Source organism: Hylobates moloch, unplaced genomic scaffold (genome assembly GCF_009828535.3).
Source record: "Hylobates moloch isolate HMO894 unplaced genomic scaffold, HMol_V3 SCAFFOLD_1, whole genome shotgun sequence".
Taxonomy (NCBI): Eukaryota; Metazoa; Chordata; class Mammalia; order Primates; family Hylobatidae; genus Hylobates; species Hylobates moloch.
Genome location: NW_026652276.1, coordinates 77,650,488 through 77,671,403, shown reverse-complemented (window position 1 = coordinate 77,671,403; position 20,916 = coordinate 77,650,488). Strand labels below are relative to the sequence as shown.

Here is a 20,916-nt window from a genome sequence, read left to right as displayed (position 1 = left end):
ACAAGTTAATGGGTGCAGCACACCAACATGGCACATGTATACGTATGTAACAAACCTGCACGTTGTGCACATGTACCCTAGAACTTAAAGTATAATAATTTAAAGAAGAGGTGGGGCCTTTAGGAGGTAATTAGGCCATTAGGGCAGAGCCCTCATAGATGAGATTAGCACCTTTATAAAAGTGCTTGAGGAAGTGAGTTCAGCCTCTTTTTGTTCTTCCATCCCTTCCTCCTTGTGAGGATGCAGGATTTGTCCCCTCCAGAGGAAGCAGGTTTCAAGGTGTCATCTTGGGAGCAGAGAGAGCAGCCCTCACCAGACACTTCCAAATGCTAGTGCCTTGATCTTGGACTTCCCAGCCTCCAGAACTGTGACAAACAAATTTCTGTTCTTTATAAATTACCCAGTCTGTGGTATTTTGTTACTGTAGCATAGAAAGACTGAGTAAGAACAGAACCACTTTCAGCAGTTTTTCAAAAGAGATAATATGGAGATATGACACTCGTTAAAACTATGATAAAATGCATTTGAGAAGCAATGTAAAAAAATGGTTTTGGAGAAAATTATCAAAGGAGGGCCTTTATTTTTATATGGTAGCTCCCCCAGCGAATGGCAAAGTATCCCTCTTCTCCAAGTTCTTCCTAATGTTAGAACTTCAAACTTCGTCTGCTGTTATATGTATCCCATCTCTGGGTCACACACATTTCTGCCAACAGTATCTTCTAACCTGTCCCTACCAACTTCCCATCCCCCATGTCTCTTTTTGACTCAACTTATGCTTGTTTATTTTTTAAAGCAAAAGCCATGTATTTTCTTATCCTGAAATACTACCTGCCTGCACAGGTTGGGCTAAGGACCCTTCTTCTGTTGCCATAGCACTTACTCATAATTCTATTACTTATTATATTGAGATTGTCTTTCATAAGTTTGTTCCACAAACTATAGGGATCTGAGGTCCAGGACTGTGCTTTCTTCATCTGATAGTCCCAGTACCTGGAAGAGTGACTGGCACCAGTTAGACATTTAATAAAATGTTATTGGTTCAAAGAACAGGTTCATCCATTTATGGATGGATTCCATTTATAAAATAACTAATGGTGGGTGAAATAAGTACTTAATATTGAGCAGCCTAGGCTGTTCCACTAGCTCCACTAACACAGGGACTGGACTAATCCTCCCTGAGCATATGTTACCTTGCAAATATCTTTCCTATTTTTATGTAGACTCAGATAAAGCAATAGTTCTATGCATTCTTTCATGTAGGCAATCTTCCTGGTAAAACATACCACTAGCTCTAACAGTGAGTGCTGCAGAGCCTGGAGTCAATTGGTATTTTAGCAAATTAGTTAGCAAATTTTACCAGCATGAAAGTAGCCTTAGGCAAATTTTCTTTGACAGCGTTTGTATGAAATTTTTATTTGTCTCAAGATAACGTTTTATTGTCTCATTACTTCAAAATTTTGGTCAGTTAATCCACAAGTTGAATGGACTAAAACCAGAAGGCACATAGACTCATTCATGCATCCAGTTAATGATTCAGCAATTCTTTGCTGAATTCTAATTCTTTGTTAGACACTTTGCTGAGTAATGGGTATATAGTGTGAACAAAGCAAATGTAATCTCTCTTCTCACAGTGCTTACAATATAGTGAGAGACAGAAAATACACCTAGAAGAAAACACACAGAAGATAACTAAAGATAATTTAACAAATACATTATTATTTTATTTCTATGTGTAGATCCCTTCTCACTTCCTATGGTGAGACCAATAGGAAATTTAACCAACCAGAATATTCATGTTCTGAACCTACTCCTATTTACCACACTCTCAGATAATCATCTCATCTTTGAAAAAATATAGGTTATCAGGCATGAATACTCAAATTCTCTTCACTGATCTTTAGAATGTGTTCACAATTTACTCCTTATATTCTTATCCTATTGTTTCAAAGGACAAAGTATCTTAGCTCCTCTCCAAGATCACCCTAACTGTATCCTAAAGTCTAGCCTTTCATCATCTCATGGAGGACTTTGGGTTCTAAGTTTTGGCTTAGTCTATGTCACATGTTCAATATATCCCATGATAAAGATGGTATTTTTTTAGAGCTCTTACTCTCTCAAGGCACTGTTTTGCCATGTTACTTTCATTCATAGATGTTCTTCATAAAAGAAGAAGAGAAGGGCACAGGAGGGCAAAATAGGAGGAAGGATATTCCAAATTCACTTTCCTATCACTCACTTACATCTTAATTTTCTCTAACCTGGCTTCCTGCCATACCATTTGATTGAAATTCCCATCACTGAAGTGGACATATGTAGTTTGCACCCTGCAATGGCTACTCCCCCTTCTGCTGGCATCACTGCCCTTTGGGACACCCTTTTCCCCATTTTTATTTCAAGGGCTTTAGTTGGGTTCATCCTATCCTTAGATCCAGGTGTGGGCATGTAACCTAAAGGCAAACAACTCAATATAGGCCATGATGATAGGGTCTGTAATCATCATATATCTTTGTTACAGCCAATCAGAACTAATTCTGTGAGTGAGGTTGGAGGTACCTTAAAAGAGAAAATTCTTTCTCTTTCCGTGGACTTGAACTTGAATTGATATAGGTTGAGATTGCTGCTACCATCTTGTCAGGGAGAAAAGCTTTCAGAAACTAGAGCCAAAACAGGAAGCATAGGCAAGAGATAGTAAAAGAGAGACGATGTCTGATTACATTAATTGAGCTCTTAAATCCAAGCATACCTAATAATAGGACTAACCTTGAACTTACAGTTACGGGAGTAAATTCTCTTTTGCTTCAACCAGTTAAGGTTCTGTGCTTCTTTACATTTGCAACATAAAGGATGATCATTTATACATCATCAAAAAATTCAGTGGCTCCTCATCAAAAAGTTAGAAGGATCTCAATTTAACAACCAAACATTACAAGTAAAAGAACTAAAGAACCAAGAGAAAACCCAAAAGCTAGCAGAAGACAAAGAATAACCAAAATCAGAGCTGAACTGAAGGATTTGAGACACAAAAAACATTCAAAAGATCAATGAATCCAGGAGCTATTTGTTTTGAAAATTCAAAAACAGCCAGCTAGACTAATAAAGATGAAAAGCGAGAAGATCCAAATAAATACAATTAAAAATGACAAGGGGAATATTACCACCGACCCCACAGAAATACAAATAACAATCAGAGAATATTATGAACACCTCCATGCACATAAACTAGAAACTCTAGAAGAAATGGATAAATTCCTGGATACATACACCCTTCCAAGACTGAACCAAGAAGAAATTGAATCCCTGAAGAGACCAATAATGAGCTCTGAAATGGAATCAATAATAAATAGCCTACCAACCAAAATAAGCCCAGGACGAGAGCGATTCACGGCTGAATTCCACCAGATGTACAAAGAAGAGCTGGTACATTCCTGCTGAAGCTGTTCCAAAAAATTGAGGAGGAGGGACTCCTCCCTAACTCATTCTATGAGGCCAACATCATCCTGATGCCAAAATCTGGCAGAGGAACAACATCAACAAAAAAAACTTCAGGCCAATATCTTTGGTGAACATCAATGCAAAAATACTCAACAAAATATTGACAAACCAAATCCAGTAGCACATCAAAATGCTTATCCACCACAATCAAGTAGGCTTTATCCCTGGGATGCAAGGTTGGTTCAATATATGCAAATCAGTAAATGTGATTCATCGCATAAAAAGAACTAAAGACAAAACGATATGATTATCCCAATAAATGCCACAAAGGCTTTTGATAAAATTCAACACCCCTTCACGTTAAAAACTCTCAATAAACTAGGAATTGAAGGAACGTACCTCAAAATAATAAAAGCCATCTGTGACTAAACCACAGCCAACATCATACTAAATGGGCAAAAGCTGGAAGCATTCCACTTGAAAACCAGCATAAGACAAGGATGCCCTGGCTCACCACTCCTATTCAACATAGTACCGGAAGTCCTGGCCAGAGCAATCAGGCAAGAGAAAGAAATAAAGGGCATGCAAATAGGTAGAGAGGAAGTCAAACTATCCCTATTTGCAAATGACATGATCCTATATCTAGAAAACCCCATAGTCTCAGCCAAAAAAGATAAGCTGATAAACAACTTCAGCAAAGCTTCAGGATACAAAATCAATGTATAAAAATCACTAGCACTCCTATAAACCAACAACAGTCAAGCAGAGTGCCAAATCAGGAAGGCAATCCCACTCACAATTGCCACACACAAAAAATACCTAGGAATACAGCTAAGCAGGGAGGTGAAAGATCTCTACAATGAGAGCAACCAAATACTGATCCCCCAACCAAAAAAAAAAAAAAAAATCCGAGATGACACAAACAAACGGAAAAAAAATTCCAGACTTATGGATAGGAAGAATCAATATCGTTAAAATGGCCACACTGCCCAATTTACAGATTCAATGTTATTCCTATTAAACTACCAATGACATTCTTCACAGAACTAGCAAAAACTATTTTAAAATTCACATGGGACCAAAAAAAAGCCTGAATAGCCAAGGCAATCCTAGGCAAAAAGAACAAAACCAGAGGCATCACGCTACCCAACTTCAAACTACACTAAAGGGCTACCGTAAGCAAAACAGCATGGTTCTGATACAAAAACAAACACATAGATCAATGGAACAGAATAAAAAGCCCAGAATTAGGGCTGCACAGCTACAACTATCTGATCTTTGACAAATCTGACAAAAACAAGCAATGGTGAAAGGACTCCTTATTCAATAAATGATGCCAGGATAACTAGCTCGCCAAATGCAGAAGATTGAAACTGGACCCCTTCCTTACACCATATACAAAAATTAACTCAAGATGGATTAAAGACTTAAATGTAAAACTCAAAACTATAAAATCCCTGGAAGACAACCTAGGCAATATCATTCTGGACATAGGAATGGGCAAATATTTCATGATGAAAATGCCAAAGGCAATTGCAACAAAAGCAAAAATTGACAAATAGGATCTACTTGACCTAAAGAGCATCTGCACAGCAAAAGAAACAATCAACAAAGTGAACAGACAACCTACAGAATAGGAGTAAATTTCTGCAAACTATGCATCTGACAAAGGTCTAATATATAGCATCTTATAAGGAACTTAAACACATTTATAAGAAAAAGATAAACCATTAAAAAGTAGGCAAAGGACAGGAACACTCTTCAAAAGACATACATGTGACCAACATTCATATGAAAAAAAGCTCAGCATCAATGATCATTAGAGAAATGCGAATCAAAACCACAATGACATATCATCTCACACCAGTCACAATGGCTATTATTAAAACAATCAAAAAATGACAGCTGCTGGCAAGATTGCAGAGAAAAAGTAACACTTATACACCATTGGTGGGAGTGTAAATTAGTTCAACCATTGTGGAAGACGGTGTGGTGATTCCTCAAAGATCTGAAAAACAGAGCTACCATTTGACCCAGCAATCCCATTACTGAGTATATACCAAAGGAATATAAATGGTTTTATCATAAAAACATGTAAATGCATTATGTTCATTGCAGCACTAGTCACAATAGCAAAGACATGGAATCAACCTAAATGTCCATTAATGGCAGACTGGATAAAGAAAATGTGGTACATGTACACCATGGAATACTTTGCAGCCATAAAAAAGATCATGTCCTCTGCAGGAACATGGATTGAGCTGGAGAGGCCATTATCCTTAGCAAACTAATGCAGGAAAAGAAAAGTAAAGAACACATATTCTCACTTATATGTGGGAGCTAAAAGATTACAACACATGGACACAGATCGGGGAACAACACACACTGAGACCTATCAGAGGGTGGAAGTTGGGAGAAAGAAGATCAGGAAAGGTAACTAATGGGTACTAGGCTTAATACTTAGGTGATGAAATAATTGGTACAACAAACCCCCATGATACAAGTTTACTTATATAACAAACCTGCACATGTACCCCTGAACTTAAAATAAAAATTCAGTGGCTAATATTTGTCAGAATGAATTATTTCTTTCCTTAAATATGTAGCCTTCCTCTGTCTTTACCCATTTTTAAAAATCCTTTTCTTAACCCCCTCTAGTTCTTCTTTATGTGTAGCATAAAACTGCAGAATTCAGGGTTTGAATGTATAAGGGTTAAGGAAAGTATTGTGCATTGAGATCCTTGGGGAAGACACATTTTATATGTATAAATGCCTACTTAAAGTATGGACTCACTTTTTGGAATTTTGTTTAGAATACCACACGATTAAGATGCTGTAAGAAAGATGTCATATGAGGGGAAAATAGTTGTAAATTTGGACTGCAAGTTATAATTTCCATTCAGAATGTAAAGAATTGAATATTAATAAGGCATTAAATGAAAGTTTTTTTTAACAGTGATAATGCCTCTGACTCTAGTTAGAAAAAAATTGGGAGAACTGTTATTGCATTTTTATACTAGCACACTTTCTGAAAAGCAATTAAATTTCCTTGCCACCTCAGTTTTTAGAAAGCAAAAGGTTAGAAAATACCATAAAACTGAACATAATTTCCAAAAAACCTGAAAGTCATTGGACTGTGAGATATCTGAAATCGTATCAAAAAGCAGAATTTATGGCCCTATGAGTTATGGAAAAGGAAATTGAATTGTGTTTTATTTTTAAAACATAACCACTAAAATGGTGTTTCCATAGTAACAAGGTCAATACCAGTAGCCATTACAGACCTTCCCCTTTTCTGATAGTGGGTTTAAAGATCTTTTTCAAACACCACTTTAAAAGACCTATGAAAAAAACACAGGTTTTCTGATCATTCATCTGAACCGAAAATGAAGAAAACCACACATGGAGTATTGAATTTCTCATGTTTTATGGATTACAAGCATTCATCGCTGTCATTTTCAGAAAGAAGCCTGCCTGACTAGCTACCATGCCAACTCCTGAACTTGGGATTTGATTAGCCTGATTGTAAATCAGGACGAACAGAAGTTGTTTGCAGTAGTATTCAAACAGACATAAAAGGTGGCACAGTATTAAAAAACATACTTCTTTAACATCTAAATATTGAAAGAGTTAAGTAAATAATCCTTGCTATTAAATTTCAAAGGCTCAGATAAAATACTGTATCGCTACTAGAGGAAGGTCAGACAGATGTAGGCCAAATTTTGTTGACAACAGAACTAAATAGCTATTTGGCCATAAAAATCAGTTCATTGAGCCCCACCAGGAAGTGGACTGCCCTTCCTTCTTTCTCTATATCAAGGTACACTGCTTATATGATAGTCATTTGTATAGCTTTGTCTTCTTCACTAAACTGCGAGCCCCTTGAAAGCAGAGATATTTTATTTCTCTATGTATTCATGACAGTATTTCACATGACATTTTGTACATAAAAAATACTGAAAAAAACAAGCGGAGAATGCATCATGAAAAATGATCACAAAACAGTAACTAAAATAACACAAAATCTCTGGTTTAATTTTAGAAACAATGTGTCAGTTAAAAATATGTACTCATGATTCTAATCTCTTTAAACCAAGAGGCTTTAGAATCTCCAGTGGCGAAATAATGAATCCAATTGCCTGGCCCCTAGATCAATTCCTTCAGAATCTCTACAGGTGGGGCTCTGGCATCAGTATTTTCTAAAGTTACTCAGATGATTCTTATGTGAAACAAGTGTTGAGAATCATTGCTTTACACTGTTCTCCCGTGGTGCAACTGAGGATTAATTTACTTCCTACTTTAGCTATGTTTCCCCCTCAATATTGCCTCATAATACTATATTTAGCAAACCTATAAGAACTTTTATTACAACCCAGTGATTTTTTTCCCTGTAAACACTTTTTATAATAAAAATTGTCAATTAAAACAGTTTGGTCTTATACAATTAAAACTTTTAGCCCAAATTATCATTTATAGTATTCTGTTTAATATACTTATTAGCTTTCTGTTACTGTGAATTCAGCTTTAAAATCCAGAGCTGAATACAGTACCAACATAAGAGACACTAAATAAATATCAGTAGAATCAGTATAAATATCAGTAGAATTAAGTATATGTTTTTGTGCTTTTATACATACTTTTCCCTGAGTCTGTAATACATACAGACTCATACTCTCTATGTATCTGGAAAAATTGCAATTCATTTTTTAAAACACACAGATCATATTTTTCTTCCTCCAGGAAACCTTCCCTGATGGGGATAGATCATTAAGCACCCGTTACTTTGGCACTGTCTCTGCTTCCCTTTCATGCTTCTGCTTTGCACTTATCACCTTGTACTGTCATTGATTTTTCTTCCTTTTTTTTTTTTTTTTTTTGGTTTTAAAATAAGCCCTTTCTCCATTGTTGATTGTGAATAATTGGCAGCAGTTACTAATTCAGGCCTCTCTCTGCTTTTTCTCTCAGGGCGCAACACAATCACTGGAAACAATAGAAACTCAGTCAGTGTTTACTAAAGTGAATGAATAAATGGCCATATTGAAGTGAAACAGGTGCATTTCAAAACCACTAATGTAGGCCAGGCATGGTGGCTCACACCTGTTAATCCCAGCACTTTGGGGGGCTGAGGCAGGAGGATTGTTTGAGGTCAGGAGTTTGAGGCTGGCCTGGGCAACATAGTGAGATTCCATCTCTACAAAAATATAAAAGAAAAAATTAGCCGGGTGTGGCACATGCCTGCAGACCCAGCTACACAGGAGGATGAGGCAGGAGGACTGCTTGAGCCCAGGAGTTCAACCTGCAGTGAGCTATGATTGCACCATTGCACTCCAATCTGGGTGACAGAATGAGACCCTGTCTCTAAAAAAAAAGTAAAAACAAAACAAAAAAACACTAATGCTATGAATCGAATTGTGTCCCTCCAAATTTATATGTTGAAGCCTTAACTCACTGTGCTGGCATTTGGAGTTGAGGCCTTTGGGAGACTTTGAGAGATAATTAGGGTTAGATAAATGCATGAGGGAAGGGTGGAGCCCTCACTATGGGACTGGTGCCCTTATAAGAAGAGACATCTGAGATCTTGTGTCTCTCTCTGCCATGTGAGGACACAGCAGGAAGACTGCCCTCAACAAGGCAGTAAGACGGCCCTCACCAGAACCCTATCATGCTGGCACCCAGATCTCTGACTTCCAGCCTCCAGAACTATGAGAAAATACATTTCTGTCATTTAACAATACTCGGTTTATGTTTTTTTGTTACGACATTCTGAGATGACCAATAAAACTGTGAATCAGGATTAAATTATTTGAAGAAAAAAATAATATAAACATTACAGATATTTATGCTTTCTCTCCTTTATTTCAATCCTTTAAAAATAGGCGTTTGCTTTTTCAAAGAAAAGCCTATATCAAATGCACTTAGACTGGATATTTAATAGATATTTCATGCTTTTCCCCCAATTAGCTTCAGGCCTTTTTTTTTTTTTTTTTTGGTATTTTCCTGATAAACTAAGAAGCCGATCAGTGGAAAATGAATTAATTTTGCAGAGCAACAATTAATCAATGAGAAAACATAAATTACCTTGGCCACTGCATTAACAATTAGGGCTATTCATTAGGTTTCCTTTTATGTTTTTTCTTACAGATGCCATTCATTAAAAACCCAGTATTCCTTGCATTGTGCTAAATATTACATCTTAAATTAATTTTTCTTTGCCTCTTTAGAGAAAACATTTAAGGTACCCTGGAAACTCCTTAACGTATTATTTATTTATTCAACTAATATTTATTGTGAATTGTGGAAATCCAATTCAGTGTTTAAAGCCAATCTAACCTGGATTCATTCTAGCATTTTCTTGGGACTGTGACTATAAACTGCCCAGTCCATATCTGGAGAATCTACTGTATAAGCAAAGCATACAAACAGTGTAGTTTAGATTGACAATACACACACTTTTAAATTGCATGAATGAGTAACATTTTTAAAATTGGGGGAACTAATACCAATTTGTCAACATTTTACCTCACCAAATAATAACATTAAAAAGAAACAAACACCACTGTCAGTTTTTATCTTTAGTTCACAAATGATGGAGTATTTTAACACAAAATAATTAAGGAAAATAATCAGAAAAGAATAAAGGGTGGTTTTAAAGTGTTCACATTTTGTTTAATGGATAAAAACATCCACTATGTCCCTTATTCTTCTTCTTCTTTTTTTTTTTTTTTTTTTTTTTTGAGACGGAGTCTCGCTCTGTCACCCAGGCTGGAGTGGTTAATTCCGCCTCCGGTGTTCTGCCTGTCCTGCGACTCTGGAATACAGGCCCCCCAGCACCTCCTAATTTACAAGCGTGAGCCACCGCGCCCGGCCCTATTCTTCTTATTTCAGTCTAAACTAGTGAAACTTTGTTCCTCTTTTCAACTATTCAAAAGTCCTTTCTTATTCTAATTCGAATTCTTTTTTATTCTAATTCTTTTGGCCCTTAAAATAGTAAGTAAACCTGGTTTAATTCTATCAGCCTTGTAGGGTCCAAATAAAAAAATGCACGTTTACTGACCTGTAATTATTTTATCTCATTTTGTCAAATACCAAAGATAAATGATGTTTCTGATACCATGGTTACTTTATATTTCTGCATTTATGCCATCTAAATATCTGTGTGAAGGCTATAAACCAAAGACTAACAAATACAACAACAAAACTTACATGTGTGGACTCAGTGAAATTGCCCTTGCCATTACAATTCCAAGAATCAGAGTTGTTAAACCTGTAGAGATGAGGGAGACCTGTAAAAGAAAATACAAGGATATTGCCAGTTTAGGACAGAAATTATTTTAGTTAAAATGTTAAGTCTTTCTCATTTTTAATTGGGTAAACTTACATATAGATTTTTTTGCCTAATTCTTTCGTAGGTTATTCTTGCAGCTTGGTGTTGATAATCTCAGGCAGGTAACTTCTTATCAGATCAGTCTTGGTTCCCCACACCCACCCCAAGTAGGTGAGCAAGTATTATATATGACTGTCATCACCATGCAATATGGCTTTAAAACTTTTTAGTGGTTCCTGCATGGAATACAAAACTGGTGATTTTAGCTTATGAAAGTAAAAGTGAAATTCTGTTTCGTTTTTTCTTCAAGTCCTATTTTAGTGTTGACATGTACTTTTTTACTATCTATAATTGCTGCTTCTACTTGTCTTACTTACTCTCTTCCTTCCAACACCACACACATACCTCCCCCTCCTTTTTTTTTTTTTTTTTTGAGGAGGGGTACCTCAGCTTTTTCCTCTCTGCTCTCCAGCTCTACTTTTCCTACCTGGTTTTGCCCTTTGGTCTGTGTTTCTAGGCCTGTTTTGCTTCATGTTCTGTCATTATGTCGACTGGTTAAAATATAAACTGGTCTGTGTGTGTCTGTGCCCCGTGCACTCATTATGCTAGGTTTGTGTGTCTAGTCTTAATTTTTTTAAATGAATAAGCACATTATGGATCCTTTCTCTGATAAGAAAAAATAAATATAAAACTGCTTGTATTTTATGTGAGTCTCATTAACCTTGTTTTCTGAGTTGCTAATTTTTAACTAGAAAGAAGTTTCTGTTATGAATTGGCTTATCTTCTGAGGAAGAGAGAGATTAAACAACAACCCTAAGGTCACACAGCTGGAATATGGCAGAGAGGGAACTCGAATACAAGCAGCCTGACTCCAGATTAGGGCTCCTAACCACTCTGCTTTGCTCATGGAGCGATTTATTTAGATATCTCAATATGACACTTTTAAGGGGTATTTAGGAAAAAATGCTCAGGTATTAATAATATGACAGAATGTTAATAGCCTTCCTTTTATGAATGCCTCACTCTCTGCTCAGAAGGTAACATTTATGTGTACACTGAATATGTGAAATGGAAAATAGTTCAATCATTTTATATAATTCACAGAAAAGCATGTTTTGATACAGTCTTGTTTGTTTCTGGGTGACTATTAGGGATGGTCAGAATACTTTGAAATATTATGTCTACCCTCAGCTCTACCTGGAAGGATGAACTTCATAACTGGATACACAACATCAAACATCACAGTGAAAAGTAAAATTCAGTCAAATGTTGGATTTTTCAAAATAGAATATAAAAATATTATATAAATAACTCTTTTAAAAAATATCTTGTCAGAATGTTTGGCATTATGTAGACATAGTACCAATAATATTTTGGGTAAAATGCAAATATTCCTTGAGAGTAAGTGCAAATGAGCATCTGTAGTGAACTGAATAATTATTTAATTGTTTTCATTAGAAGAGTTCAGTATTTCTCTTTAGTAATACGAATCATAAATATTGGCAAAATTCTCAAAAATTGACCAATCAACACATTGAAAATTAAATTCACTGGATGAAAAATAAGCATAATAGACATTGTAATTTACAAATAAATATATTTTAAGCCATTGAAGTGATTCATTGTTACTTCTTAATTTTAAATTGTTTAAACTACCTACACAAAAGATGGAACACTTTTCCAATAAATTAGATTTGCTTTAAATATAGTTCTTTATATTTTCTAAATTTAAAATGTGCTGTCTGACATCAAGGTATCTATCTTAAAAAGGAAAAAGGAAGAATATATTTAGTTAATACTCATCAACTATTTAATCATCGGTTCTCACAAACTAATGATTCAAACACAGTTCACTCTAGCATAACCATTAAGTAAACTAGAAGAAACTAAAGATGAATACCGTAATTAAGAACTTTGTCAAGTAGACAGTAGATTATGCAGGCAACAAGGTACATTTCTATGCCCATTTAAAATGTAAAAATTACCTTTCCAAGCTTTGCTATATTTCGGTACAAGGATAAAGGCAGAGTAAAGGTAACTGTGGAAAGTCCAATAATGAAGTGGCGACCAATAAACATGTTTTCAGGATCAACTAAAACACAATAAATATTATTAAATGTTACAGGTATAAGTAACACATTGGTGACACACTGAATAGCCCAGCATTTAATTATAAAAATTACTTAAATATAAATACTACCTCGATTACAATAATTTCGAGTTAATACTCTCCATAAAAACATGTAAAAATAAAAATAAATCACAAAAATACAAATACGAAAAAACTTCAGGATGACTTATACTTCAAATGATGTTATAATATTTCACACTGAAATTATTTTACTAGCCTCCTTGACAGTTTTCATGCTTCTGCCTTCTTTTGTCTTCTTAGAGTATACTCTTAACCCAGAAACTACAGAATTTCTTTTCTAGGGTAAAAAACATTATGTCATTCCCTGCCCAAAACTCTTTAATGACAAAATCCTTCAGGTAGAAAGTAAGCTATAGGAGGATGATGCATTTTCTAAGTTTTTTTTTTTTTCTATATGCAAGAGACTTGGACAGTAATAATCTAACAAAATTTCAAAAATAAAGATTTAGATTAAAATATTTAATATATTTCTATACTTTTGTCAAGAAAAAAGTGGTTTCCCTGAATGGCAGAAGCAACATATTGGATAGGGAAGAAGTCACAGGGAAGCTGCTGCAACTGGTAGACACTGCAGATTCTTGGCTATGGTCAAATACAAATAGAAAATTATATATATATATATATAATATCATATATAATTATATGTTGTGTGTATAATCACATATAAACAGAAGTTTTAAACATGAAATGAAACATACCAGGATTTATATATTTTAAAAGCTCTGCTAATTAAAATAGTCACTTAAGGAGCTATATATCTATTTCAATGAAGACACTATTGTTTAAATTTTTAGCTCATATTAAATTTCACTCAGAGATCATGTCGTTATATTGCTACAATGTCTTCAGTGGTACCAAGCCGTTGTGCATCAATTTCTGCATAGTCTAAAGTCTATAAAGATCCAGTCTTAAATAAGTGAATGATTGTGGTAAGAAAATAAAAGCTATTATCCTAAACAATGACACTAATTTTCTTACATGGCTAATAAACTTACAAGAAAATTTCAAGAAAGAAATTTCAAAATGACATAAATTTTTACCACATATATGTATTATATATATGATTATTAGATTATTAGTATTTTCTAAATATGTAGTATATATATGTATATGGTGTGTATATATGTGTATGTGTGTATATATATTATATATGGAATATTTAATTATTAATATTAATGGACTAGTTGAAATCAGCCATAACTAAATAGTCATTATAAAATTAAGAATTAAAACAACAAAACATGAAAGTCAATTCCAAAATCCCTGAACTCACTATTTACGTATTTGTGGTGAACATAATTTGAACCAAATTATTTGTGTATCTATTTCTATTTACCCTTTAAACCTTTTGCTTCACTGGGAAGTTGCTAAGGGCTAGATAAACGCTGACACAGAGTGCTATGATCAACAGGTAGGAGCTTAATAACTGAGGATCCCATATGCATAAAGGACGTTTTTCACTAATGCTCTAATGAGATCTATTACCTATACGGATCTATCAAAAATGCACTCAAGTATGCATTTTAAATGTTTAAACAACAGTAACGAAAGGTGAAAATTGAAATTTTTGAAAATAAAATTTTTGAAAAAATTTAAAAGCATGTAAACATATTATTTTTTATACCAACATTTCTTGTTACTTTGACTTATATCAAGAGCCAAGGTTTTGGCTACCAGAGAAAAGTATAAGCATTTGCCTACTTGTCAATTTAAGACATTAGTGATATATTTCAGAATAAAAATAGAGCTTTGGTAAGAATTTTATAGTGTCTACTTCTAAAAATACTCTGGCATAATATTATGCCTCACAAGATATACAGAGTGAACATTATGAACTGTCACACCCCAAAATGGTGAAGATGCTGTAAGAATAAAATTGTGTTCTTTGCCATATGACCTACATTTTTAAAAGTCATTTTTGATTATTACAAAATTGATAACCAGGAAGAGGGCTTCAAAAGACCATTAGCCTTTTCTGTAATATTTTATGAAGAGTGTTATTCATACATTGTTCGTATAATTAAAAGTCAATAAAAATTAAGAATCAAAATGTTTCTATCAAGGAAAGGTAAATTAATTGTGGTCACTCTAACTGTACAGTAGGTACTGTACAGAATGCTGAACTTCCATTAAAGTATATATATATTTATGTTTTGATATGAGAATATGTTCTTAAAATATTACTAAGAGAAAGAAGCATGTTATAGAACAAGATGTACAATGTTATATTATTCTTATGAATATCTGAAATTACATGTATTCTTAAAACTCTGAAAGCATACATTAAAAAGGAAAAAGGAAGGAAGGAAGGAAGAGGAAAAACAGGAGGGGGTTGAAAGGATGGTTTCCACCTGGTTGTCTCAAGAGGAGGAGATTATTAGTATTTTCTATTTTCTCCATTTTGGTTGTCTGTGTTTTCTAATATTTTTCAAATAAATCGGTGCTACTTTTTGAATAGGAAAATACAGTAATAAAATATATTTTTAAATTAGTAATCTTCTTTTGAAAAACCTTGGAGGCCAGGTGAGATGGCTCATGCCTATAATCCCAACACTTTGGGAGGCTGAGGTGGGCAGATTGAGCTCAGGAGTTGGAGACAAGCCTGGACAACATGGCAAAACCCTATCTCTACAAAACCGGGCGTGGTGGTGTGCACCTGTAATCCCAGCTACTTGTGAGGCTGGGGTGGGAGGATCACCTGAGCCTGGGAAGTCAGGACTGCAGTGAGCCAATTATGCCACTGCACTCTAGCCTGGGTGACAGACTGAGACCCTGTCTCAAAAAAAAAAAAAAAAAAGAGAGAGAAAAGAGAGAAGGAAAGAAAAACCCTTAAGAAAAACCTTGAAAAATAACAAACAAAAATCCCATGGATCTCATGATTAAAAGATAAGTGCAGTTTATATGTAAATGTATTTCTTTCTTATTTTTTCTTACTTGTATATGCAAATAGAAAATTTACATAACCTAGATTATGTTGTATGTCTTGTATTATATTGTGACCACTTTCCCTTAGCATTCTACCCACTCATGTGGCCTCAGCTTATGCATTCCGGCTTTGGGGTTTGGGGGCTGGCACAGAAGCTACAGACAGTTCAGGGTAACAATAATAATGGCTAATAGTACTGGGTAAGTCTACTGTGTGCCAGGAACTACCTGTCTCACCTCTTTTGCTTCACACAACTATTCTCTGAAGCAGATGATATTCTGATTCATAATTTAGAGATGAGGAAACTGGAACTCGGAGAGGACAACTAACCTTCTCAAGGTCACAAAGCTGGTCATTAGTGAATCTGTGATTTGATAGCTATGTCTCCATGATTTCAAGTTCCACTAAACCCTATATGAGGAATAGGTGTACTTTCTAGCTCTAGGTTTTGTTTCATTTTCTTTTGTATGTCTCTAGAATGAGTGATTCAAGCACTAAGAGGAAAGGTGTTTTTGCATCAATCTCCTCAACTGTAATAGCAACCATAGAGAGTGTCACAATGAAATGAGGATTATGTAGTTTGGATGAGAAGCTCTTCAAAGCAAAAAGACACATGATCTCTGAATTATTCTAAAAACCATGACATAGTGAAAAGTTGAACAGGGAGTGGAGTTGTAGCAATATGTTGAAAAGGTCTGCTTGAGAATGTTCACACTGGCTTTTTGTAATTACCCTAAACTGGAAACGACACAAATGTCCCTGAACTGGGTGATATATACACTATTGTACATCCATAAAATGAAATGCTTCTCAGAAATAATTTGTTAAAAAGGGCAAACTACTGATATATCAAAAGACACAGCTGAACCTCAAATGCACCTTTCTAAACAAAAGAAGCCAGACTCAAAAAAGCTACATATGGTATGATGTCATTTACCTAGCATTCTGAAAAAAGCAAAACTGTAGGGAGAGAAATCTCATCAGGAGGTTGGAAGAGGGAGCTGGAGATTAGGGTTTGACTACAAAGGGAAATGGGGAAAACTGGAGAGAGCGACGGAATTGTTCTGCATTATTTTTATTATTTTTAGAAACAATCTCTCTATGTGGCTCACACTCCTGGGCTCAAGCAATCCTTCTGCTTCAGTCTCTGGAGTAGCTGGGACTACAGGCACATGCTACTGTGCCTGGCTTGTCATTCTGTATTTTGATTGCAGCCGTGCTTATATGACTCTATGCCTTTGTCAAAACTCACAGAATATAGTTGTTTTTTTTTTTTTTTTTTTGAGACAGGGTCTCACTCTGTTGCCCAACCTGCAGGGCAGTGGCACGATCACACTCACTGCAGCCTCCACTTCCTGGGCTTAAGTGATCCTCCCACCTCAGCCTCCCAAGTAGCTGGGACCACAGGTGTAGGCACCATGTCCTGCTAATGTTTGTACTTTTTGTAGAGACGAGGTTTCACTATGTTGCCCAGGCTAGTCTTGAACTCCTGAGCTTAAGTGATCCACCCTCCTCTGCCTCCCAAAGTGCTGGGATTATAGGCGTGAGCCACCATGCCTGGCCACAGAATACAGATTTTAAAGGATTAGTTTTACTCTATTAAATTATACCTTAACACAAATAATGGAGAAAATAGTCTGCTTGCTTATTTAAGAAATCACATAGTTTAAATAGTACATGAAAAAATGTTAGCCCAGAGAGCTGGTGATATGAAGCATAAAAAATTTAAAATATAAAGTATTCTAAGTATATAAATAGTAACAACACTTTTTCAAACAGCTAAATAAGAACTAAATTATGTGTAAAAGTAGATCAAAACTTTAAGATCAGAATGGATCATGGAAATTGTGAGATACCTGAAGTAATCCAATAATTTCACTTTCAAATTTTTTATTTATACATTATTATGAATCATGTTAACTATAAATAACTATATAAAATAAATATATTTAAATCCTTACAATTTTTATTTTGACTTACCTCCTGGGATTCTTTGAAAAACTTTGCTCAAAGTATCTCCAGCTATTATATTGTAACTTATCATTGCTAAAAACATAATTAAAATAAGAGTCATCAATAAGCCATCTCATATTTCATCCTAAATATTTTGAAAGCAATCAGTTATTACTTCCCAAATATTGGAATAATCCTACTGCTTTCAAATGTATATTATGATTATTAATTTGGACAACTTTAAAGATAACTGGACAACAGATCTATGGTACAGTATCAATTTGTATTAAAAAAAGATTTTCTCTTTACAAGTTGATTCATCTCAGAATACCTTTAAGTAGCAAGTTTTGGTAGTTATTAAAAATGCAATTGATTTTGTTGTTAAAGTTCAGTTTCCAAACCCCTTTTCAGGAACACATGTACTGCATAAAGTGAGGAATAATAATAGAAAAATTTGAAGACACTAATATATCCCCTCCATTAAAAAAGTAAGACTTTTTTGGGAAATATATTCTTAGCCTTCTGTGGAGACATATGGAACTAGTGGTTTGAACAATAGCTTCCATAGTACTGATTTTTAAAAATGAAGTCAATTTGGCCATTGGTGAATATTAACATTTCATTTTTTAAGAAGTGTTAGGTGACATTCTCACCATTATGGTATAAACTTTAAATAGCACATTGGCCTGCTACATGACTTCCACAAATCCTTTGCTTTTTTTTTTTTTTTTAAAGTATTAAGCCTTACAAGAAATGTGTTATTTCTCTTATTCACTCATTATTCTAGGTCATTCAATTTTTAACCAAGTACAGAAAGCCCAAACATTAACCCAGTGAAAATAACCCTCATTTTATTTAAAAGAAATAGTCAGAAAATAAATCAAAAGGACCAGAATATAAGGAAGAAAATGGTTAAAGAAGTAAACATTTAATTTGGGAAAGATTTCAACTGCTATAGTGATATTCTTTAATGACTATTAAAAGTATTTTATTCAGAAATGACCATATGCTTATGCACTTAATTGCAATATTTATCTTCACAGTCAACTTACCTATAAAAGGATACAAAAACTGAAGAACAGAGAGGAGCAGATACCCTGAAAAGCCAAAGGTTTTATTGACCAAAGACTGGTAGGTGTCTGTTCCAGAGAGGGCCCCTCCTTTTATCAATAAAACAAGGGAAAAGTCTGTGGCAAGAACATCAATTAAATGTCAGATTACATGTAATACAAATATTTTTCATGTTTTAACTTAATTACCATCAAAAAAGGGAAATTTTAAATAAGCATTTAATTTAATGCTGCAGTATTAGCAGAGCCAGACTGTCTTTTCATAAAACATTACCTTTTATTAAACAGTAATGTTTCCAGTTACATATTTTTCAATCAAGATGCAAATATATACTTAACATACCCATGCAAAGAACAGGACAGAAAAGAAAACAGACTCGAGTCAAACTGCCAGTGTTCCATTTTACTTTCCTGATGTAACCAACGCAGCAAATATTATCAGGTTGAGGCTCAATTGTCAAGGAATAGGATGTAGGTAATCAAATATTTCATAGTATTCAATGTGTGAAGATTGAGAATTAAAGGTGTGGTAGCATTTAGAAAACAATACATTTAGGAGAGTCAGAGCATTTGTTTTATAATATAATAAAATTAGTAACTTTATTTTATAGTTATTATGATTAAGAAAGAGACACTCTATGAAATTTTGCTGTTGAAATTTACATTTTTGGCCGGCACAGTGGCTCACGCCTGTAATCCCAGCACTTTGGGAGGCCAAGGTGGGCATATCTCGAGGTCAGGAGATCGAGGCCATCCTGGCCAACGTGGTGAAACCCCGTCTCTACTAAAAATACAAAAATTAGGCAGGTGTGGTGGCACACACTTGTAGTCCCAGCTACTTGGGAGGCTAAGGCAGGAGAATCGCTCGAATCCAAGAGGCAGAAGCTGCAGTGAGCCGAGATTCTGCCACTTCACTCCAGCCTGACAACACAGCGAGACTCCATCTCAAAAAAAAAAACACCAAATTTACATTTTAAGAAACTTCGATTGAAGTTAAAGATAGATATATACAGAAATTATATAATGAAAAGTCAGTCTCCCTCATTGTTTTCATTTAACTCAATGTTTTTTATAGAAAGACACTGCAGTTGTATTTGGTACACAGCTACGCACAATGTGAGATACTTGTTCTCTTTTTTCTCTTTCTCAGTTTTATCCATTAAGTAATATGGAAATGCATTAAAATGCAAGCCATTGCAATATGGTTTCCCCTTGATTCCCTCCCATCTCAGTGAAACTTCTTTCAACAAGATCATCAGTGATATTCAAGTTGATAAATCCAATTGATACCTCCTAGATCTTACTCTTATTTGCTCTTTTGGAACACTGTTTTTCATTGTTGTTGATCATTCCTTTTTTTCTCAACCATTCTCCTTTGGCCTTTGTGACATCTCTTTCTTGTGGTTTTCTTCCTACTTTTTTGGTCATTTATACTCAATTTTTCACCAGTTTCTTTTACTCCGCTCAAGTCCTGGATGCTTGGACTTTTTTTTCTCACTTTTTTTTTTTTTTTTTTGTGATGGAGTCTTGCTCTGTCGCCCAGACTGGAGTGCAGTGGTGCCATCCTGGCTCACTGCAACCTCCGCCTCCCAGGTTCAAACAATTTTCCTGCCTCAGCTTCCTGACCAGCTGGGATTGCAGGTGCCCACCACCACGCCTGGCTAATTTTTGTATTTTTAGCAGAGACGGGGTTTTGCCACGTTGGCCAGGCTGGTCTTGAACTCCTGACCTCAGGTGATCCACCTGCCTAAGCCTCCCAAAGTGCTGGGATTACAGGCGTAAGCCACCGCGCCTGACCTTTTTTCTCACCCTTCAAGATGTACTAGTGTGATCTCACTTATTCTGTGGTTGCAGTTTTCATTTAGATGTTAGTAATCTCTAAATTTGTGTTTCCAGGTCAGACCCCCTTCAAAACTTCAGACTTCTACAGCCAGCTGCCTAATAAATACTTTGCCTTTAAGATCTCATAGGCATCTTAATTTTAAAATATATAAATTCTAATTTGGTTATTGGTTCTGGAATTTGATTCTCTATCCATATTTCTCCAATCTGTAATTAG

The 20,916-nt window shown here is 35.0% G+C and overlaps 1 protein-coding gene across 2 annotated transcripts in view; it reads right to left on the bottom strand.

Annotated features, from left to right (window-relative positions):
- Nucleotides 1–20,916, bottom strand: part of SLC38A11 (solute carrier family 38 member 11) — a 60,624-nt gene that overhangs the window by 32,786 nt on the left and 6,922 nt on the right. For both annotated transcript variants that reach the window (XM_032755549.2, XM_032755551.2), the window contains exons 2-5: nucleotides 18,840–18,974; nucleotides 17,815–17,880; nucleotides 12,742–12,848; nucleotides 10,636–10,715 (exon numbers count right to left, since the gene is read on the bottom strand). In XM_032755549.2, the coding sequence (XP_032611440.2) occupies nucleotides 10,636–10,715; nucleotides 12,742–12,848; nucleotides 17,815–17,878 (251 nt within the window). In that variant the 5' untranslated portion in view covers nucleotides 17,879–17,880; nucleotides 18,840–18,974. The remainder of the gene's footprint in view (nucleotides 1–10,635; nucleotides 10,716–12,741; nucleotides 12,849–17,814; nucleotides 17,881–18,839; nucleotides 18,975–20,916) is intronic.